General features: G+C 41.2%; 2 protein-coding genes across 3 annotated transcripts in view; one reads left to right on the plus strand and one right to left on the minus strand.

Moving 5' to 3' along the window:
* Positions 1 to 12,082, plus strand: part of ralgapa2 (Ral GTPase activating protein catalytic subunit alpha 2) — a 125,167-nt gene extending 113,085 nt beyond the window's left edge. Inside the window, exon 41 of one of the 2 annotated variants that reach the window (XM_036593302.1) lies at positions 8,715 to 12,082. In XM_036593302.1, the coding sequence (XP_036449195.1) occupies positions 8,715 to 8,872 (158 nt within the window). In that variant the 3' untranslated portion in view covers positions 8,873 to 12,082. The remainder of the gene's footprint in view (positions 1 to 8,714) is intronic. The other variant, XM_036593303.1, reaches the window with a different exon arrangement.
* A 1,221-nt stretch (positions 12,083 to 13,303) lies between these two features.
* Positions 13,304 to 15,455, minus strand: insm1b (insulinoma-associated 1b). Its single transcript, XM_036593475.1, has one exon. It carries the CDS (start codon positions 15,453 to 15,455, stop codon positions 14,049 to 14,051), a length of 1,407 nt encoding a protein of 468 aa, XP_036449368.1. The 3' UTR covers positions 13,304 to 14,048.
* Positions 15,456 to 23,677: the final 8,222 nt, after the last annotated feature.

Raw genomic sequence — 23,677 nt, forward strand, 5'->3', positions numbered from 1 at the left:
TGCCCCTTCAAGCTGATGTTATAAGCAGCCTGGACTACTTATTGATCAGAACAGCCAATCAGAACAGGGCACATTTAGATATGTCATTTGTAAAGGCATGGTAACACACAGCTGTTTAAATCTAAAGGATAAACACAGGCTGGAAAATGGTTCCTATAAAAATTCATTACAACTGTTTTTGGTACATAAAACCACACAAATGTTATTAATGAGTTGAGGGGGGAAAATAAAATAAACAAAAATGTGGAAAAAAGGTCCTTTAACATGGTCAGTGTCACAAATTTGCTTAAATTTTAAAAAATTCCCTGGAAATAGTGCAGAACGTTCATCTTTACTACATCTTCATTTTACTTTGTCTTCAGCTTTTCTTTGGCTTAGAATTTTCATTCTAAAACATTCTGTTGTTTATTTCCATGTTTGGAAAAAAAGTGTTAGACCAAAAGGTAAATTTTCATCTGTTGTGCTTGGCCAGATGTTAAAATGTGTCCAGTGAACTATATGCTTAGGCCAGTGGACCACTTGGGTGTAGGGTGTAGGCTACAGTGGTGTGAATGAGTTGTTTATAGCTGCTGTAGTAGCTGGTAGCAGGAGAGGGTCTTAAAGCCAGTGTTTACAGTAGTTCAGTGTTCATTACTGTGCTGTGTATGTGCAGCAGGTGCAAAGGAGAAAGGAGTGCCAGACGATATTGAAGGTGTATCGTCAGTTAGGATGCAGCAGGCCTAGATTAAGTCTCTACACCAGGAGAGGTGGAAAAGAACTGCACTGGTCCAACCACACTTTCCTAAAAGTGCAAAATCAGTATGACATTTGATACTTACTTGTTTAAAGCAGAGGGAAACTGAATGAGTATGTTAGAAAAAAGTCTGTCACAAGTGTGACTGTTGCTATAGCAGAGAGAAAAGAAACAAAACACAAAAGTTTGTTTTTGGTCAGTTGATCAATTGATGCAGAAGAAAATGTTATTCTTGTCATTTTCAGTAATAGTTTTTTGTTTGTATTTTACACATTTGCATAAATCAGCATTGTTACATACAAATATTTGCCTTAATGACTGTTCTGTATCGTAAGCCTGCTACAGAAGGGGTGTCCGATACGCAGCCTAACTGAAGTAGGGCGTCACTGGAGTCTATTTCCATAGCGACGCCCCCTTTATTTCCTGAAGAGGTATTGAAATTCACCACAGTGACCTCTATTGACCTATCACAAAGCTGAATACTAAACAGCCCTAAGATACGCCCATAAAGAGGGGGGAAAAATCCACTGCCTGTGCTGTCTGAGCCTTAGTGCTGGAGGACTCTCGTTCTAGGCCACGGCCGAGAAACAGCTCACCAGGCTGAGCATTTTTACACACATCACATTCATCTGCCTTAGGGGGCCTCTAGTCAGATTGCAAACAACCATTGGCCCTTTGTTATTGCTGAAGACAAGGATTTGTTGAACATAATGCAGCACCGGGGCTAAAAAATGAAAATGTTTTGTAGTGTAATTGAGGTTTAATGGAACTGGCTTTTCCGAGGGGAATTTGTGGTCAGTTATGCTTGTGTAAATAATTTTGCCTTGTTTCTCTCTCTCTCTCTCTCTCTCTCTCTCTCTCTCTCTCTCTCTCTCTCTCTCTCTCTCTCTCTCTCTCTCTCTCTCTCTCTCTCTCTCTCTCTCTCTCTCTCTCTCTCTCTCTGCCATTTTCTCCAGCAATTTTCAGAATCATTCTGTAAAAAATATTGGCTCAGAAACATGCATAATCTGTCTTCTGAGTTTGGGAAGAAATAACAATGGTTGTTGGATGAGATTTACCACCAACACACACAAGGACCTGTACTTGAACAACCGCCAAACAAATGTACAACCATCATGCAGTACTGTGCAAAAGTCAGAAACCACGTAGGAAACAAGCAGAAAATATATTTCACATAAAATTGCATAAAAGCTATTTAGTTGGAATATCGTTTTTTTCAGTATTTAGTCTGTCCACACTTTGCCTTTATAACAGCTTCCTTTCTTTTCTGGAGACCTGCTTTCAGTTCTTAAAATTAATCTGCAGAGATATTTTCCCAATAGAGTCTGGCTGCAGACATGCACTCTCAGCCCCAGTGACGTCACATGGACATACACTCTCTGCCACAACGGCACGGTAACTTTTGGCTGCTTCTGCTTAGGGATATCATCACTTAATCCATTTTTCGTTCATAACACGGCTAGAGAGTTACATTTAATGTACCTCCCTGTTGAAAAAAAATCATAGAATCCATTAAAAGTGTCTGTTGGTTCCTGGTGGTTTTCAGGAGTTGCTAATGGTATTCTGTGTTTTCCTGATGGGTTGATATCAAAGTGTAAAGGATTCTGATCGTTTAATCAGGTATTCTGGGACTGATTCCACAAACATTTGATCGTTTCCTAATGGCTTTAACGTCAACCATCAAGTCAATTCCCGTTAGGAAGCAAAACCATCTGGTTTTATTCCTAACTGCCCTGCAAACACAGTTACGTATTGTTCTGGTGCCCACAACGTTGTCTGACAACTTTCTAGGAGGTTGTGACAATGTTGACGAGACGGCAAAAATGATCAGTACTACGTTGACTGCACATTGTTACAGCCTCCTAAAATCCTTAAGTTCTATTTTGATGAATTTTACAGTTTTTGATAACTGGTTCCAATAGTCTTCGCCATGGCTTTCATGCATTTCAGCAGTAGCCTTTTTGTTTTTTTTCTGCGAATAAACCCGACATTCATGTCGTATCATCAGGGTAGGTTTTATTTTGAAAGTTTCCATATTTAATTACTTTATTATAAGTACGCCAATGTTAATATACATTCAGTGTAGCTCTTGTTGCCCTGCAGTACGTGGTTCACTGTTTTTCCTCATAAAACCGACAAAAACACTGTCATGGCAGAGCGTGCACTGACGTCATCAACAGGCGGCTGAGAGTGCATGTCTGCAGCCAGACTCTTCTCGATATTTTTCCACACCTCCAGACTTCGGTGGCATTTTTTGCTTCTCACAATCCAAATAATCTCAGCTAAATGTGCTAATTAAACTTAGTAGGCGTTAAAATCTTACTCCACGTCCCAGGCGTCTGGTTTTTGGTGTTCTAGTTTTGTTCTTTTTTTTGGCCTATTTCCTTGGCTTCTTGACAGCTACACATCCTTTCAGACTCATAACATTGACTTGACAGTGGAAGGTGGAATGATGGACAGACACCTGTGGATGAAAGCTTTAAGTACTGTTTATCTGATAGGGACAGCTTTGTTGGTCTACCAGGTCTTGCACAGTTGTTAGGAGTTCCATTTTCTCTATATATTTTTGATCAATTTATGAACAGTTTTGGAAATTCATGTTTTTTCACTCATTGTCCTTTGACTTTCCACTTTCTGATGCAAGTAGATTATCCTGTGTCTAAATATCTGCTGAAAAATGAATTTGTGTTTTAAAATGACCTTGTTCTTAATAGTTATTTTGACAGGAAATCAAATAAATTAAGGGTCAACTCTGACTTTTGCACAATACTTTAACTACTTATGGATCTCCTTGCCATACTAAATTCTTGTAATGGGAAATGAGTTTTAGCAGTGAGTTATTATTTATTTATGATTGTTAATGTATAAAAAGGGGAATATGAGGTTGAGAGTGTTTTTAGCTTTAATGCCAGGGCTTTGCAAAAGACCACCATGGCTTCCACAGAAAGGTTCTTATTATACCTCCTAAAAGGGCTATTAATGTCATTCTTGCCGCAAATGTGTAGTAGTGTGTGTTTGTGTGTGTCCCTGCTCCATTCTTCACTAATATCTCATCCATGACAGCAGGCAGGCGTTGGCCAGGCATGGTTTGGGACACGGAGTACTCTTGGGCTAAACTGGAGTGTAAGAGTTTTTCCCATTTCTTCACTTAGGCATGTCACCCCTGTGCCCCCCATCCTCCAGCCTCCTCTTTCCTTCAAGTACGCTCCAGTTTGGTTGACCCTGCATGTACTCTCAGCTGTGAAACTATGAATTCAGTAGACATCTGCAGCCATTGTGTATCCAACTTTGGAATTTCCTTTTGAGTTTACAAATAAGCTGTCTGTAATTATTGTCATACCAGTGTTTATTTGTATATATTATGTGTTATTTGTTTTATTTATTTTAGAGAGTTGATATTTTGGTAAGCACCATCTAGTAGTTTACTCAGTATTTGAGTACTCTTGCAGATCTCATAATTCACTTTAAAGAGGAATTCCACCGCAGATTTATCAAAATCAGAGTATAATCCAAACGTTGAGATGTAAACGAAGTCATTCAGAGTGTTTTGATGTGTAATGGTGCAATGTAGAGAAACTTACTGACTCTGATTTTTTTGGTAATTGATGATAGGAACCAGTGCTTGTAATGCATACGTGTATATAGCTATTTTATATACTATCAGAAACAACTACGCTCTCAGAAATAAAGGTATGAAGCTGTCCCTGGGGCAGTACCCCTCTGGTTACTGGGGTGATGCCCTCAAAAGTGCATCTCAGTACCTTTAGTCAGGGAACATAACTGTACCATAATCCATTGAAATTATATTTTTCAAGTTGTATTGACTCCACACACCCCGTCTCGTCTCCAGACTTCTTATTTTACTGTTCTGTTTTAAAAACTCGGTTTACGAAACGATACAAATATGTACTTTTCACCTGGGAAAAAACTTATTTAAGGTACACAATGGGACCTTAAAACCACTGTTGTACCTTTGAGGGTACATTTACATTGTTTGTACCTTGATGAACAAAAAATGTACCTGCACAGAACCTTTATTTCTAACAGTGTAGTGAACCTATGTTTCTTTTGAGTTTTTATATGTAAATGTTGGTAACGATAGAATAGTGGTCAATATGGAAAAATCTCTTACACAAAAGTATTTTTCTTTGAGTTCTCTTTGGGTACTTTTTTGCCCTGCTTGTAATACTTTTTCTTAAAACTTTAGGAAAACTATGTCTCAGGCATTGGATAATGTGTTCACAATCAGTTCATGTAGTGTCTTTTTGTGAGGTAGGTTTTAGAGACATTAAAAGCATCAGACCTCAGGTTCCTGTCAATACCGTACCGTAACATTGTAAACAAATGTGGCTCTGAATGACTTTATCTTTTTCTTAATGATTTAAAAATGTTTACAAAAACTGAAATTACTGAATCTCACAGCTGAATCTCATGAGGAAGCCTGGTCACGACTGTTTACCTTTACTCAGGTTTGAAAAATTGATAGGTAAATTTGTCCAATCACAGTGACAGGTTGCCATCACTGGCACCATGTGTTATTTTTTCTTTTTATTATTATTTATTTTTATTTTTAAACCAGTGAGTAGGCCTGCACAGTGCCATTTTTAATTGTTATCATGATATATACCTTTGTAATACTGATATTACGGAAGGCATCTTTTCCATTGCTACAGTGATAATTAGCTCTGTTGTGAAGAAACCAAACCCTCCACAAACAAGGGAGCAGCTGTATATCTGCAGAATTGAGGTTTTATTTCTTGCGTGCAGGTACCAGACATTTAGCCAGCCCATTAAACAGTGGACAGTCACAATTTTATAGGTTGTACTGATGATAAGACTATGCCCATGTTATACATGACAAGTGATAGATGTGACAGACATGACCATGTAGGGATAGACAAAAATAGGTAGGACTGAATGTTCTAGGTACAATCACATCACACACATGGTACAACACACATAGTACTGACTATAATGGCATATAACACAGCACTGAACACATTACACAGCAGTACATTCCTTCGGTTAGGGTGTATTGCATTATTTATTTGAAAAAGCTTAAAATATGTGAACACCCCCCCTCCTTTGTGTGGTCTACGCATAGATCCTAGTTCCTTTGATTTGGACTGAAGTGTTCAGAGAATTGCATTTCTAATATTGATCATAGTAAAGAATACACAGTTACAGAGTGATGAGTGACGGCCATGAAGATGAGCCACAATGCCGCAATGAACCCTTACCTAATCAATGAATCAGTGAACCCCAGCAGGCCAAGATTTTCTCAGGACATACTATTGTACTTGTTGCTTTATTTTCTGGTTTGATTGAAGCTATAATGTGTAAGTGTGTTAAGTTTGACAGTGTTATAGATAGGTATGTTATTTCCATTTCTGTGCAGCTCACAGATTAGTGTCTGTCTCCTCACACTGTCCACACAATTCATTTAGAATATCCTGTCGTTTTTCCAAGTAATACAGTGCACAGCGTTGAACTGGGATAGACTGAGAAGACTACACAGGAAACGTGCTTTTCTTTCTGTGTTTCTTAACAATCGACAGCTCTATTCTGTTTTTAGCTCTTTTGTCTATGTATGTTTTTGTTTTTTTTGTTTTTTTTTGTCGTGTCCTACTTTTATTCACAGGAGAAACTACTAACACATCACAGTGACACGCAAGCTTTTTCAGCCCACATCCCTCAGCACCCTTTCTCCCTCACTTCTTCCTCTGCTTCTTCTTCCTGCCCTCATTTTTCCTACACCTCCCCAATCTAAAATACACACACTCACGCACAATCCCCTGTTCCTATGACCCTGTAACGGTGTGTGCGTCTTACGTGTTGCTCTATTGTCTTCTCTCCTTTTATAGATTAGAAATGTTACAGGTGTCAGTTCAGTAATGAAGGTAAGAGTTCACTTAACTGGAAGCTTGTGTACTGCCACAGAAACCCCCCTCCCTCTCTATTTTGGCTGGTCTACTCATCTTTCCCTCTTTATTTCACTAATGAGCTGCATTTGCCCAGAGGTTTTTAAATGAATACAGAGAGAGAATTGTTTTGGGGCTGGCTATTATTAGATTGGTCAGATTATTGAGAGAAACGCACGGCTGGACCAATTGTAACACAGTAGCAGCATGTATGGTATGGGTACACTCATTGCGTTCCTCTCTCTCCTCCTCTCTGGCATGTCTCTGCTTTATCCTCTCTTTTTTTTTTTCCCCCCCTCCTCTGTTTTTTGTCCTTTTGCGCGTGTGCCTGTTTGCCTGGGGCCACATCTGACACTAACACCTGCCCTACTGGAAAATGTCTTTGTCACTTACGCTTTGTTTGGATTGCTGCTGGGAGCCAATAGGGATGAAGCCCATTTTACTCAAGTTTTATCCTCCTCTCTCTGAGTATCTCTGTCTGTCTGTCTGTCTGTCTGTCTGTCTGTCTTTACACTTGTTTTCACTCACTCTGAGTCTCTCTCACTGTGTGTCTCTCTCTCTCTCTCTCTCTCTCTCTCTCTCTCTCTCTCTCTCTCTCTCTCTCTCTGCAAAAGTACAGTGCACTGCATATCTCAAAAGAATGTATTTTTTTGTTTGTTTTTACTGCTCTGGTTTGTATTTAAATGTAATGGAATAGGTTTGTTAAAAATATTAAACCTGTACTTAAACATGAGACAAGTATAAATTGAGTGACCACTGTCCTCAGGACTTCAGGAACCCCTTTCTATTCTCTTACATTTTGTCCTGCTGAGATAATAATCACTGTGATGGAATAAAGGAAGAAAACCCAATAGTGACGTAAACAATAGCAAGGGACAGGAATATTGAGCACAGTGCATAAACTAGTCCCACACCTGCCTCAGTAGAGCCTTGTAGATGAATCTCCATCCTCACTGCTGGCATCCTATGAGCTTGGCAACTTTAACAGAGATTGTGTATGGATGATGCCTGGAAGGAGCACCTCCCCACACTCGTTCACTCCTCCCTTCATCCTTTCAAGAAGCAGAGGGACTGTTGTTCTGGCTCTCCTCCCCCTCTCTCAGAGAAGCCCTAGAGTGGAGGGCAGGGAGTCTGTGGACTCTCTACTGAGTGCATGCTCCCCACACCATCTGCTCTCCGTAACTCGAGATGCCCATGAAAGAAAAAAAAGAGAAAATGGCAGAAAAGAAAGACAGAAAGGAAATAGCCAGGCAGATGCCATCTTTACAAAGCAAAAAGCCTTTTCAAATTCGAGTCTTCAAGAAGATGCGCAGTGAGATCAACTGTTTTGCGCTATACTTGTCTTATTTTGATTCTTCAGTTTTGGGTTCAACTTAACGGTCCCCAAATATATGGACAGATTTTTGGTGCCGGACATAAAGTAGAGAAACTAATGGAAATATTATGAATTCAGAGATTGTAATAACTTAATGTGACTTCTCAAACCAAGCAGCACCATTTCCTCAGAATTTAGGGTCATTCCACCTAATCTCCTAGGGCCTTGCAGGTCACATCTTGGATTTCCATGAAAGCAAAAATGTCAGTTTAGTTCATGAAACCATGTAAAATTTTAGATTTTTAGTTCTGAATTGATCAAAAGCATGCAGGCTCTAAATCGCATCTGAACTGAATTTAACTGCTTGTTTGAATATGCTTGAAATATTTACTGGATATAAATACAAAATTATAAATTATTTGGAATAGACTTTTTAAATAGACTTAAATGGAAGTCTTTAAATATTTCATGGAAATCCATGACATTACCTGTTTTTTGTTTTTTTTGTTTTTTTTTCTTTTTCAAACAGATTTTAGGCCTGAGGTCAGACCTCAGCCTAAATCATATAAGTAAGACTTACAAAGTCTTTGATTTGTTTTGGTTGGTCTGTGACTTTTAGAGACTCTTCCAAAGCAGTATTGGCATGCAGTCACCCAACAGTGGCTTTACCACACTAGCATGTGTCAGCTGACCCTCAGTCATAGCACCGAGACTGATGTTTTTCCTGTCGCTTGCCGTTTCTCAGGCTCTCTCAGTGGCAGCACAAGCGCTGAACTCAGCGTTACTGTGACAACCAGCGAGTCCACTGAGCAGGTTTCTCCCACCCTACCCCGCGCCTCCAAGAACCGCGTTTCCGGAAAACTCCGCCGCTCGGCCAGCGCCATCAGCAAATCCTCCAACTGAGCTCCACCTTATGCCAGTAACCACTTCACTAAGCCCCTTCAGACTGCAGTGTACTTCAGCTGTACCGCATGTGTGGAAGTGAATGTATGTATGTATGTATAAATGTATGCCTGTCTGTGTTTTTTCTTTTCTTTTTTTTTTTTCCTTCTTCTTATTTGTGTCACTTGAAACTGGAATTTCGTTCTTCTAGTTTGTACATACATCATTTTTCATTGATATCTGCTGCCGTTTTTGATTGACCTTTTGCTAGCAGTGGGAGATGATTCTAAGGTCACACTATTGTGGTGCTTCGCCAAGGCTGAGAGTTTTTTCAATTGCACTTTCAGTTAGAGAACTCTTTGGTTTGCCAGTAGCATCATTGTTTTGGCTGGAGCAAAACTGTAAGGCAAACTAAATGAGAAACTTAAACTGACGTCTATGAATGTTTATTCTGAAATCAAGAATATGAAATATGAAAATCACAGCGATTAGTGACAGCATTGGCCGGAAGCACTTTGAACTGCTGGACTTAATGTAGAAACACATCTCTGGAGGCGTGGAGGTTTAACTTTAGTGCCAGTCATCCTCCCTTCATCATTTGTTTACTGTTTGTTCTCTAACCCGATGCAGCTGTTCAGCTATTACTGATATAAGCAACCTTTTCACAATACTTCCATGATATGTTCCTTGACATAACAGGATGTGAATACCCTTTAAACTGAAGCTCCGAATGTCTTAAACACTGAAACTTTGACAAATGTCACAGCCATTAAGGGCAGGGTACTGAATTCTCTGCACTGACCTCCATTCAGTCCTTCCCTATAGAAGGAAGAGGTGGTGGGGGAGGGCTTCTGTCATAGGTCATTTTGCTGATGTTCTCCTTGAGAGGTCATTCATAGCAGCTGCATTTGAGATTCATAAGAATTTCAGACGTTATAGAGGAAATTGACTCGCATGCACCAGCCGTGAGCAGAGTTCAGTCATCATAGTAGCAAGCTCAACATGGTTCACATGTTCATAAGCCCAGAAAGTCCTCGAGATGTGATTGTTGAAGTCCTAGACTAAAGTTGGGCCTACTTCTTTTGTAAAAATAGCCCACTTTAATACTAAATGCATGTCTGAGTGGACAATCTGTTTGGTCTTTCTTACTAAGATGGGATGAATTGAAATGGCCTGTTTTTTTTTTTTGTTGTTTTTGTTTTTGTGCTATCTTTTCCTTTTAAATGACTGGAGTAATTATTTTATTCGTGATTTATGCAACTATGCTGGGTTGAAACGGCTCCATCTGTAATTATGTTGTGTTGTGTTATGTCAATGTGTTGGATAAATCTTCATTTATAATCTGTAAATTGAATAAGTCCTGTTTTTGTCTCGTAATGCTACTATGACATTCCAATGTTTCCTACAGTGGTGTGGCTGCACTCACTGATGGTGATAGTTTAGAGCTGTTCATTGCTTTTCTTCTTTAATGCTTTGATGTATATTGCTTTCCATTTTATTTGAAAGGTTTGTTTTTGTTTGGTTTCTTACTGTAAATACATAATAATATCTGCCATTATAATATGATGTATGCCTGACTACATGCTAAATGAAATTGCCACCGGAGCCTCAGGTGAATCTTAACTCCATGCACTTGTGTGTGTGTGTGTGTGGTGTGTGTGTGGTGTGTGTGTGTGTGTGTGTTTGAGGGTGCTTCTAATAGCTAACACAGTGCCTGTGCAATACCTGTCCATATTTCCCCTCTCTGCTGACTGGCTGTAGTCAGATACTCTTTGTCCCTGTTCTTATATCTTCCATGGCTGCTGTGCTGGAGAAGAGTGCGCTCTCGCTCGTCCGTTTGACTGCAGAGCAGAGGGCTTTAGGGAAGCTCCCATACATTGCAGTGCTGCATGAGAGCGCTTGTCTCTGATTGGATCTCTGGATAGCAGTGCTCCTCCACCTGCTCCTCTTCATTCTCCTGCCATGCTGAGTACCCTCCACCATACCAGCAGGGAAATGGGGCACATGCCAGCGCTTCTCTCTCACAAACGCACTTTTTTCTCTTTTATTTCATTCTTTTTATTACTCTTTTTATTATCTTTTGTATTTGTTTCGTGTTTTTCCTTTTTCTTTTCATTTTTCCATTTTTGCTGTCTTTCTGTTATTTTATCTTTAATTTTCTTCTATTTTTCTTTTTCTTTCTTTGTTTATTCTTTTTCATTTTTGTCTTCTCTTGCTTTGTCTTTTTTTCACTGTTTATTCTAGTCTTTTGCTGTTTTTCTCTTCTCACTGATATTTGTTTTCCTTATTTTTGCTTTTTTTTCTCATGCTCTCTCAGTGTACACTTCTCTATTTCCTCAAACCTTTTACTTTTTCTCTTTTTTTCTTTTTCTGTATTTCCTTCTCTCTCCCTGCACCTCTCTGCTTTTTGTCTTTCTTTCTTTCTTTCTTTCTTTCTTTCTTTCTTTCTTGCTCTGTCCACTTTTCCTGGTGCAGCCAACGCCCTCACTTCCCTGCTCCGTTCCCTTAGTGACCCAGCCTAGTTGCCATGGAGGCCAGGTGTTACATACTCTGCAAGCTCCGCCCAAGCTGCAACAGGACACATGTTGCACTACTTTGCCTTACTTGTACACCTTTCTTCCTTTGTTTGTTTAACTTTCTTCTTCTACTGTTGTTTTGTCTTTTTTTTGTTTTTTTTTCCCTCCAAGCACTGATAAGGAACATAGAAGTCTTTAAGTCTGCTTTGAATGAAGAATTGCGAGGAATGTATGCAAACATCAGCCCAAATCCTAGCCACGACTGCACCTGCCCATTTGTAGCTTTCCTGAACTGTGAGGACTGCGTCATGTGAGCAGCCTCTATAGTGAAAACTCTCTCTCATGTCCAGTAGGTTTGGTCTGGGTTCTCTGTAGGTTTCATAAGTGTTTGGTTTTAAGGTGCTGATGTGGTCCTTGCCAGGGATGTGTCTTACTGCGACTGGTCTAACTCAAGTGAAGTGACAGCTGTGTTTATTCTGCATTTAGTTGTTATCCTTGTATATTGTGTCCTTTTTTGCGAGGGCTCCAAATCCTGAAGGATATAAATATATTAATGCCTGTAATATAATATTTGTAAAAGATGTTGGAAAAAAAAGGTTGAACATTTCATCATGACTTGTTAACATATCAGACTGTTTTTAATGGAAAAGTAATCATTCTATCTTTACTAGAAATGTGAAAATCAGAACATTTCATTAAATCAATTTGAGATTCACTTTGGAGTGTTTATTTGATGCTTTTCAGGTGTAGAGTGTTTTCCTTAATACAGGGTTTGCATTTCATATATAATTATATATTAACATATCACAAAATATGTATCATTGCTTTGTAGTACTAATATGCTTCATCTATTCTATTTGATTAAATATGTATGCTAGTAATTTTAAAATGCATTACGTATTGTTGAGTACATTGTTTTTTGCAGTTACTGATTTGGAATTAATAATTTATTAAAGGTGGCAATTTGAACATTGAACATTTTATCAAAGCTTTAATAGATTTCTCTGGTTTCAGGAAAGCAGTAGTCACTGGCTTTCTTCTTCCAGGAAAATATTTCTGTAGGCAGTGAATCCATTTGTAAACTAACACATTAATGAGCTTCAAACATATATCCCTAGAATCTTCTGGACTCTTTAACCTCTTTTTCTCTAACTCAGAGGAAGGTTGTGCTAAAGAGTCATTTCTGTATGTTGTCTCTGCTGTGTGGGTTTGAAATAGTCAGGCCAGTGTTGAGCTCCAGGATGGCATGCACTGGCAGGTTGGCGGGCCGTGGGTGGGGTGGGGGTCAATGGGGTTAGAGGTTGTCCTGCTCTTTGGCTGCAGCCTGGGGAGCAGTGAGGGTAACCTAACCCCCATCCCATCTGTCTCCCCTCTGCTGTCCAGCAGGCAAAGCAGCCTCCTTTTCTGTGTTTACAGGTGGACAACCTCCAACACCTAAAGCTGTTAAACTCCTCTAGAAATGGGTGTTTTGTGGGACAAGACGATTCTTACTTCCATAGAGTTAAAGTCTCATAAATTGTGTTCAAATAGCGCCAAATAAGTCAGTTAGGTCTTCCTAACTTACCAAAAAATTCTGACTCTAAATATGAGTTGGACACCAGAATTAATACTTAAGCTTTTGTCGAATGCATTTTTATTTGACATCATTTTATTCTGTTGTTTATCAGTATTTTAGCTCGTTTTTATAGGCATAGGAAAGCTATAGAAGACTAAATAAACAGGCTAGAAAGTACTGAAATGAAAGTAAGCAGTAACGGTGATGAAATTTCCTGTAATTACAGAAAAAAAACAGGTGAACTGATAGTATAAACACTAATCAGGGGCAACAATGGTCAAAATTGAAGTTCACTGTGCACTCATCAAAAATGAAATGTTCGTTTTAGTTTGAAATATTCACGATGAGGTTCTCTTTCATTTTGAAAATATTTTTTTTTTATTTTTCCAGTAGACAACACAACATGGACAGTTAAAGCGCTAGTAGCAAACATTTAAGAAAATAAGCTGTTCATAGAAAAGGATTGCATCTATAAGAGCTTCACGTTTACAAGAGCTGAGTAGATTGTAAAGACCACTGAAGACACAGGCCTACACAACTCATAAACCTGACGACAAGAAATCATTTTGGCTACGAGATGGGACACAGTAGGACGCACGAATTAACTCACAGTCATTCACATGAAACTGTTGGAAATAATAAATAAATACATAAATAAATAAAATATTACGATTAAAACATATTACAGGCATTTTACATAAAATGATAGCAAATCGTAAATATGTGCAGACATTCAAGATTTGGGGAAAAAAATCAGTACACCGAGTTTTTAAGGCAGTTGTACAGCGAGAGTTTGACGTGGTTCTCTAAAGGCATTTGTGGCTCTATATGCTAAAGGGAAAGTCTCCCGGAGGAGGAAGTCCCCACGTCCTGTAATTCACACACTATAGATTAAAGCTACGGATGAGGGAAACGTACAGCATGTGAATTCGAGGCTTTTTTCACGGAGGTACACCGAAGTCGGACGTTTTCTTAGGTCTAGAAGCTAGAATACGGATAGAAAAATACCATTCCACAACCAAACTAATACTTTTTTCTTTAGGCTACTCGGCGTTGTGGGAAAATCTGAGAATAGAGACCTTTTATGAGTCTTGGATTAAAGGCCGCTGCTTCATTCGCTCACTTTTCAGCACGCGGGGCGCACGGGCACGTGCAGCAGCACTACCTGCCTCTTCTCCGTGGGGTGGCACTTGTTGACGTGCCTGGTGAGGCCCGGCGAGCTGTAGAAAGTGGCCGGACAGTGTTTGCAAGGGAACACGTGGGCGGCGTGCAGTAGGCGCACGTGGCGCTCCAGGCTCGCGCCGCCGGCCGCGCTCTCGCCGCACACGGGACACGCGAGGAGGCGCTCGGCCGCGTTCGACGCGCTCGCGCTCGGGCTGGGCGCGTCCTCGCCGGAGGATCCTGCGCTGTCCGGGCTCTCGGCTCTGGCGGGTTTGTGCGCGTGCCGTTTGAAGCTTTTGACGCTGCGGCCGTCCTCGGAGCCGGACTCGGACTCGAACCCCTCGGGGCTCCGCGGCGAGGAGGAGGAGGAGGAAGAGGAGGAGTCTCTCTCGCGCGCCAGCTCCGCGCTGGCCTCCTTAGTGGCTCCGGTAAAGGCTCGCAGGGCGGCTGGGGGCTTGGAGGGGTCACCTTTGGTGCCGGCTTGCGCCTGCGCGCGCGGTTTGTGCCAGCGACGGTGCGAAGCGAGGTTAGCCGGGCAGCTGAAAACTTTGTCGCACTCGGGACACCGGTACTCCACCCGCACGATGCGCGAGCACTTGTGCTGCGCCAGAGCGAACGGGTCCGCGTACTCTTCCTTGCACAGCTGGCAGATGAACTCGCCCAGTGGTTTGCCGCTGCTTGAGGAGGATGAGGACGAGGATGCGCCGGCTGCGCGCGGCTTTGGTTCCACGGGCCCCTCTTTGATCCGCAGCCCCAGCACCGGGGACGTGGTCACCTCGTCCTCGAAGTGGAGCTTGCGCATGGCTTTGGGTTTCTTGGCGCTGCTTTTACTCTTCCGTTCGGCGCCGTCAGCCTGAGGCCGCTTGGTACCTCCGGTGCCGCTCGCGCTCCCTGTCCGGCTGCTCCGGCTCGTGCCGATCTTCAAGTCCACGGGCGCGAACAGGAGGTGGTCCAGGCCGGTGAGGGAGGCGGGGGTGCAGGGGAAGGACTCGGCGGAAATGGGCGAGCCCAGGTTAAAACTCCTCTCGAAGTAGCGCGTCCGCTCGTGCTCCTTGCTGACGGGCCGCGTGGGGCTGTACAGCGGCTGGCACGCGACTTCCGGGGTGCCGAACTGCACAGGAGGGTTCGCGGCGCGAGCGTGAAGCGGCGCGTCCGACAAGCACGGAGGCAGCGGCTGCGGCGGGGCTGCTAGTGTTGGCGGCGGTGGAGAGGAGGATGAAGACGGTGGAGATGGTGATGATGCTGATGATGATGTGGCGGCGATGTCCGGGCTCGAGGCGCCGCTGGCAGCCTGAGCATCTTCATCACAGCGGATCCGGTATGAAACGAGCGCCGCTCGCTTGTTTCTTTTCACCAGGAAGCCTTTGGGCATGGCGGCGGCGGGCGGACACGAGCGAAGGCACTTGGAGAGGAAACGCCACGGGCTGCGCGTGATCCAGGGCGGCGGACGCTACCTTTTGCTTCGAGGGGATATGGGTGTGCCTGTCTGCCTCCCACCTCCCTCCCCAGCAATGTTTTGGTTTGTGTGTGTGTGTATGTGCGTTGTTTCGTTTTTTCCGCTCTCAATACATAGCTGCACTCTTTTTAAGGAGGGATGATGCTATTGTTCTCGCCCCTCGCCGCTTCATCCTCGTCCAATCAGGCGCGGAGAGGATCTCTGTGGAATTGCCCGGGGGAGGGTTGAAAGAGGGTTTGGAGGATGTGGCGGGGGGGAGGAGAGGAAGGGGGGCAACAGAGGAAAAGCTGCCGATTTGCTGAGCAGATGTACCTGCGCTTTATTGCATTAATTCCCCCTCAAGCCCCTCCCTGAAGAGGAGCCGCGGCGGGACGCTTCTCGCGGCTGCTTTTCAGCGCAGGAGGAGCAACACGCGCTCAGAGAGCTGCATCTCGAACACAGGCCGGACACAGCACAGCACAACAGCAACAACAGTTACAAACCAAAATGTTCTTTATCCTACTACTATAAAAATGTATATATTAGACTTTATTCTAAATTATTTATGTTTACATAGCTTATATTTGAATCCAATACTGTGAAAAGTCTTCGGCATCCGTGAAAATTATTTTTATGTTCATATTTAAAAATAACACCAACATTAGAATAAAAACAGATAACATGAATATAAATAGTAGTTATTTTATGCAGGCAAGTGTGTCTATTTAACCATTTCCAGACCTCTCCTTGAGGAAGGCCAGTATTATCTGTAGGTCTACAAGTATACCTGGCCTGGCTTATCAATACTTCGTTAAATGAAATCAGGTGTGCTGATGGAATTTAACACATCATGCGATGGCTGAGGACGTCGAGGAGAAATCTAGAAGCAAAGGTCTGTTCTTCGCTCTAGCTCAAAAGATATCAACTACTTTTTTGAAAACAAAAGTCATTTTTACTGCATGGATGATTGTTTGAAGTTACTCTCATGTTAGATGGTGTTTTTACAAGCAAAATAACTATCTTCCCGAAAATGGTTTAAAACAGTTTGTTTAGGTAAGACTTTAATGTAATGTAGACTGTAATGTAATGTAGTCTGTAATGTAATGTAGACTTCAATGTAATGCAAAAAACAAACATTTGTTTACTAGTTTGCTTGTCTATTTATTTAAAAGCCCTGCCACATTGATTACTTCAGGTCAATTTGAACGACGTGACAGTGATTTATTTACTTGTTTGTTTGTTTGTTTGCTCGTTTGCTTATGAAACACTGGTGCTTTAATAACATTCTATCCATTTAGAGGTTTCCAGTATGTGAACACTGCAGCGCAGTGCATTTCACCCTCTGTTACACTCCTCTATCTGCAATATAGTTTACCGGCTCCGTAAATAAGCCGAGCTGTTGCGCGCGGGTCGCTGTTTAATGGGCACGTGTCTGTCTCGGTAGTTTAACTCGACTTAGCAATCAGCTGGCTCGCGCATACATAAGTAATAAGAAGCGCTCTCATCTCGGAACACAATAGCCGCGTCTGCCCAGCCGTCACAGGCCTTTTGCGTTTGAAAAGCAAATTGACCTCTCCACTGTGAAACGGGACACACGCGGCCACTACGGCCCAAAGACGGGCGCGTGCTGGGGGCAACGAGCGGCGACCTGAAGGTCAGCGCACTGCGCACAGCAGCACCATTAAAGGGCCCCAAGCTCAGGGATTAACCACAGAATATTTCAGCAAGACGATTTTACCACAAGGCCAGCATTTTATCATCACTGCGGCGAGTATAGAGTCCTTCATAAGAATGAGAACGAGCGCGTGGCCGCTTAATGTCTCTTCCAGCCTGTCTTTGAGTTCCCTCTTAGAATAATTCAAACTTCATTACCTTCCTTTTGTCACCTGTACAAAGTCGGCATTCGTTTCAACTTAAAGATGCGCGCGCCATTGATCTACTTACACTGATTTCAATGCGGTCGCAGTTATTTATTTATGTATTTATATCTTATGTATTTTATATTATGTAAAGTGGATGTTACGCTTTGAAACTTTAGTAATGTTTACGCCCTACATCAAACACTGTACATCAAACATCTCAAAAACGCACGACTGATTCGTTTTTCCATGAGACAGGCCTTTTAATATATAGCATACAGTTATAGTTTAGCTTAAACCCAAATAAAGACTGAGCATAATTGTTCATTAACTCATTAAGTTCTTCAAATGTCCACACAGATACTTTTTATTAAATAACTGTTTGGAAAACAATGCAAAATAGCGAATTTCCTGGAAATTTGTGAGAATTGAGCAACAGAAGCTGAGGTTTTAACCCCAGTTTTACCCGCAGACAGGGCTGTGAAATACCTGTGTGTGCAGTGAGAGTGTGCTCTTCAGCTCTTTGTGAGTTTGGTGGGCGTGTGGCTGCAGGGCGGAGCTGAGGCTGAGTCTTTGGGGAAACCTCGGACTGAATGAATCTGCAGGCATGAGCGAGTATTGTTCCCCTCATTAGCATAAAGCTGCTGTATGACGGCCACAGAGCTGATCACACACACACACACACAGACACACACACACAAACACACAGACCTGTGCCTTCATTAGGCCCGACCCTCGCAGCCTTACACACCCTGCACTGCCCATTGTTGAGGTTTTATCTCTAATTAAAAGGAGAAAGGCTGCACTCCATGCTTCTACTCACAGGCCTGAGAAAGAAGCTCAGCTTCACTCCGAACACTGAGAAGTGCTGCACTGGGATGAGGAGCTGATACAAACAGCGTTTTTACACCCCGAATAATCTCCCATGTCAGTATTACACAACTTACAGATCAACTCCACGTGTTTGCAGCTTTCCTGCTGTCACTCGTTTACTCGCTCTGGCTCTTCGTTTTAATGCCGTTCTGGTGACGCTGTGCGCATTTTTATTTTCTATCATTTGCCTGATCCATTAAATATTTTTATACAGCGAGGCACAATTTGCGTAAAAACTAGAATCTTTCAAATTCATCTTACATGAATTTGACAATCTCCTTGTATTTGGTATGTCAACCTTTTGCTGTATTGACAGTGTGAACTCCACAAGTTCTGGTGAGAAGATCAAATCCACCTATAGAGTCTGAACACTTAAGTCAACGAGATAAAAATAAACCCGACATTTTTGTACAAATGTCTTTACATGGTCGACGTCACAAATTAGCGTAAATTTGAGTGAAGTAGAAACAGTGCAGAATCTTGAATGTTTCATTTTAATTGTCATTCATAACTTTTCTTTGGTTAAATGTCTTCAAAAATGTAAATCTTTATTGATTTGAATGAAAATAAGAATTTTTGATTTTTTTCGTGACTGTTTTTTGGACCCCGTCACATTAGCTTATAGATAGATAGATAGACAGATAGATAGACAGATAGATAGATAGATAGATAGATAGACAGACAGACAGACAGATAGATAGATAGATAGATAGATAGATAGATAGATAGATAGATGGCAGGGTTACATTTAAAATCTGAGATTTTTTTTATTACAATGACGTTTTTATTACAAAAATAAATTTAAACAGCCAAACAGAGAGAGAGAGAGAGAGAGAGAGAGCGTTTGTGTGTGTGTGTGTGTGTGTGTGTGTGTGTGTGTGTGTGTGTGTGTGTGTGTGGCGCGCGCCCCCGCGCCCCCATGGCCCCAGCGCTGGCAGTATGCGCGTGTGTTTGCTCCGTGGCGCGTGCTTGTCTGCGCGAGGACGCAGAGAGATGGGCCTCTGATTTACATACAGCTGCCCGCTAGACCCCCCCAACACACACACACACACACACACACACACACTGCGCTACAGACTCGCAGCTCCAGTAAATAAATATAAATAAAAAAACAAGCAAAGTTTAATTTTCTCAAAATGAAAATCACTATGATCTTTGTTCGTCCTGTGAGCTGAAACACATTCAAACACGTTTCACAAACATCTTTCAAATCTTCTTCATGGAATATACAGCATTCACTGCAGTGTCTAAACAGAGTGCATGTCACAATGTAGTTTGTCAAATTATTGCTCCATTTCAGTGAACCACCTAAAGAAAGACCCAAGCTACTGGACACGCTGTCCTTCAATATTTCACTCTCTCTGTCCTCATGTCCCAGCTTGTATGAAGGAGCTCAGAAGTCATTTTTTCTGGAAATGGGCCTCCACTATAGCAGGGTCAGTCGATTACTGTGATAGGACAGCTCATCCGCTCAGTTCACTTGAGTAATTTGATCATTGCTTTGTGGATTAAATTCGGTTTCAGATGTCAGTAGTAAAGACTTATGACCAGCTGAAGTCTCAACCACTGGATTTATGTTATAGAAGACAAAGTGAACACTGGAGACGAAGCAGAGAGAATGTTCCTGGCCCAGTGTCCCAAAAGCTCTTAGTGTTAATATCACCTTAACCGGAAGAGAGAGTGTTCAGTGATGCTCACACCACCATTTAAGAATCATCTTTGTGCTAAGATGCTTTCAGGAGATTCAACATTTATTACCAAGGGGACTCTGAATGTTAGGCTATTATAGGCTATGATCAATCTGGTGCACATGTTAAATTATGGATGTGTAGAAGTACTTAGTCAAATAATGTGGTCTTATGACCCGTGAATTACAGGTTTTTCAGGGTTAAGTCATATAGTGCATTCCACCTTCAGAGCAGCAACAGGGAATAAGAGGAACAGTTATATTTCTGTCTGTGGGGATCAGAAGACTGAGACCTATTGAGGATGCTTAGATCTTTTAAGATCTTCTAACACATCTATTCTGCTTTAGTTCATTTATCTTGTTTTGGATAGCATGAAGAATGATTCCAGCAGAATAATGCATGTTTATGAAAAAGCTTTCATCATGTTTGTGTGTAGTTCACTCCATATGAAGATGTGAGATAATCAAAAGAAAATGGTACTTTGGAGGGATTAAATGTGGCAAATGGTTGCACATGAATAAAACGTACATCAACCTCAATTCTTGTCCAAAGATGCAAACTAAAGGACACTGATTGCACTGATGTAGCATGTTTTACATTTGACACATTTGAATTTATTTCTTCAGCTTATGTAGCAAAATGTAAACAGTCAGCATTTCTGTTAAACCATCCACAACCTCTAAACAGGCTGCAGCCAGTCATATTAACCCTAGAACACATGACACAAATAAACTGCATAAATGTATAAAGGTGGTCAAAGACATATTGGAATCAACGGTTTTCTTCATGGAAAACGTGTCCTGTTTTTATGTTTATCTTCAGCTTATTTAAATCATCTAAGAGTTTGATCTTACACCTATATTTTAATTTTTTAAAACTGTTCACAGCATTCAGAAATGGGCTAGCTAGCTAGTGTTAACAAGTTAACTACTAAAATTTGCTAGCCAGCTAAGTATTAGCTCCAGTAGTTTGCTAACAGGGTGTTAAAACTTTTGCATAAAACTGTATTTCATATATTTTCTGAGTTAAAAACCTGGGATTTTAAGGGGTTAAGCTTAAACTGGGATAATAGTTCTATTAGAGTTTTTTTTTTCCAGCACTTTGAGTGAGGAGGATCACAGAGTTACCACCTTTCACTGGATGAACAGCAGCTGAAACAAGATTGTACGTTGAATTAATACACAAAATCTTTAAAGTACTGATCAATCTTTGGGCTGACAGTGATAGCATTTAACCCCCATAAGAGTCCATTAAACCTTCAGATAATCAAAGCGCTGGTGTCTATTACTTGTGCACTATTACTATGTACAACATTTTGAGTGAAAATCCCATATGCATGAGGAACTTGGGGTAGTGACACAAAAATATTTTTTTTTTTCAGAAATTAAGTCCAAGAAATTACATTAGTCAAGTTCAAGAACAATATTTGTGAGGAATATATGGAATATCCAAGAATTAAATGTTTTTATTGATAAAATATTTTAAAAATCACACCGTTTCGGGTCAATCTGGCCTCCTTCATGCATTTTAGGGTTAATACAAATGTTAGAAGTGAATGAATGTAAGTTATATAAAGGTACAAATGACACAGAATATAAGAACTTCCTCTAAGCCTGAACACATTTACATTTTCTACCTGAGACCAAGCTATTTCAGCACCATTTGAATACTGATAACTCAATGGCTGCTGTCCATGGTTCTGAAAGCATGCAGTTCACTCACTTTGGTCACTCCGCTGTACTATCGATGCACTCTGCAGCATAGACCCAGCATGAGGCAACTGCAAAAAGAATATGAATGGCTCATGCACACACTCGTATGCCCCTTGCAATTATGCATGCGCACACATGTACACATAAACGAATAAATGACCCTGTGTTGAGAATGCTGAACGTCACATTTTCCAAACAAAGCATTTCCTAAATTGACATGCAGCTCGTTAGCGTGCATAATTTGCATTCCCCCATAATTGTGCAGCTTCCTTGATTTTTATATGATCTTCCTTATTAGCCCATATAATGGGGTTAATCAGAGCCTGCTCATCACACTTATCATTTCTCCTCGGAGAGGAGGGAAAAACAGAGGCAGGACTTAATTAATTGTATCAGTCTTTTCATCTGCAGGAGTAGTGTTCCCACACGAACATTAATATGATTCTGTAAATGGAGGGAAGAGGCACAGCCCGGGCCTGAGACATGAAAGATTGGACTCAAATTAATTTAGGCCTAATTAGAGGGTGGGCGTCAGGGAGTGGTTTGCATAATAAGAGCCAGCAAATGAGATCAGACACTGTGCTTCAGGCAATGCCTTTACATCTCCCTCGTGGACTCATCCGACATACACATGCTGCGGAGTGGGAGACAGTGAGGGCCTACCTGAGCCATGTGTGTGGATTCATAGACCACAGTCACAAAGCACAATGCCAAAAGCAGCACTGGGATTTTTTGTTAGCAATCTGTATATCCATTGGAAACCACTGGAAACACAGCAGTTATTCTCTTAAAGGGTGATATCACGGAAAAATATTTATCAAAGGAGTTTAACGTTAAAAGATATTATTCCTTTCCCAGTCCATATGGTCCATATGTGGAAAAGCAACTGCAAACACAGAACCTTGAATTTATTGCTTTTGTGATGTCAAAAGTTAAAGTATTTACACATACCCACCTATTCGGTCTACAGCAGTTTAGTCCCACCCATTCACTCTGAAGTCACACAGAGTGTTTTTGATTGGAGTCCTATTTGAATTAGGCAAAAATACACAGCAGCCAATCAGAACAGAGCTCACTGACATATTTGAAGATAAAAGTGAATGATGACTGTTTTTGGTTCATAAAACCCCAACATTATAAGTGGACATCAAAGAAAAAAATTAAATACAAGAAAAAAGAGACAAAACAAGTTCTTTGGCAAAATACCACAGAAGAACCATTTTTTTGATTTCCTAAAGAACATTTCAGCGGGTCCCTTTTTAAAGAAACTGCTCTGTAAATGAGACATGCAAGTGTGGAGAACCTTATTATAGTTTAATGAAACTGTACACAATGTAACAGTTCTAAACCACCTAATAGGATTTCCCTAAAACATACTTCCAAGCCAAGAACGATTTAGGAACCTATTTATAAGAAAGTAAGGTAGTGACATCGGTCAAACCCTGAGGAGGAAAGTTGTAAAGGAAAAATTAGGACTATCACAGTTTTATCACTGCAGAGTTCTTCCATTTAGCTGTATCATGCATGCAGTGTTACCATGTAAAAAATAAAAAATAAACATCTCTCTGTTGATAATTCTGTGATCCTGGATGCTGCTCAAGTCTTCTTCAGCGAGCGCTTGGATGGCAGTTGTGTTGAAATAAACTTCTCATCATTATTGTCACATTAATCACCCCCATTCTCTGTGTAGTGCTCGAGATTCTCCAGGCTGATTTCTTCCTGGCCTCCGTCTCTCACGTGATCAGCCATGAAGAGCCACAGTGGCAACATTCAAAGGGCTGATGGGAAGTACAAAGAGTGTGATTAGGTAATCAACTCAAAGCCCCACTCTCATTTTGTTTATCTTGTTTCATTGTGGTCTTTTATTCTATTTTGAAATTATATCACATTTCACCCTCAACCTAATCATTTGCATATGCATGCTGCTGTGTGCTGTGTGGCTCTGTAAGTATGTACTGCTCTTGCTTTAACTATGTAATGGACTACCTATCATGTGTGCTGTGCTATGCCTCTGTTACAGTTTGTGT

This window comes from Colossoma macropomum, unplaced genomic scaffold (genome assembly GCF_904425465.1).
Source record: "Colossoma macropomum unplaced genomic scaffold, Colossoma_macropomum, whole genome shotgun sequence".
Lineage (NCBI taxonomy): Eukaryota > Metazoa > Chordata > Actinopteri > Characiformes > Serrasalmidae > Colossoma > Colossoma macropomum.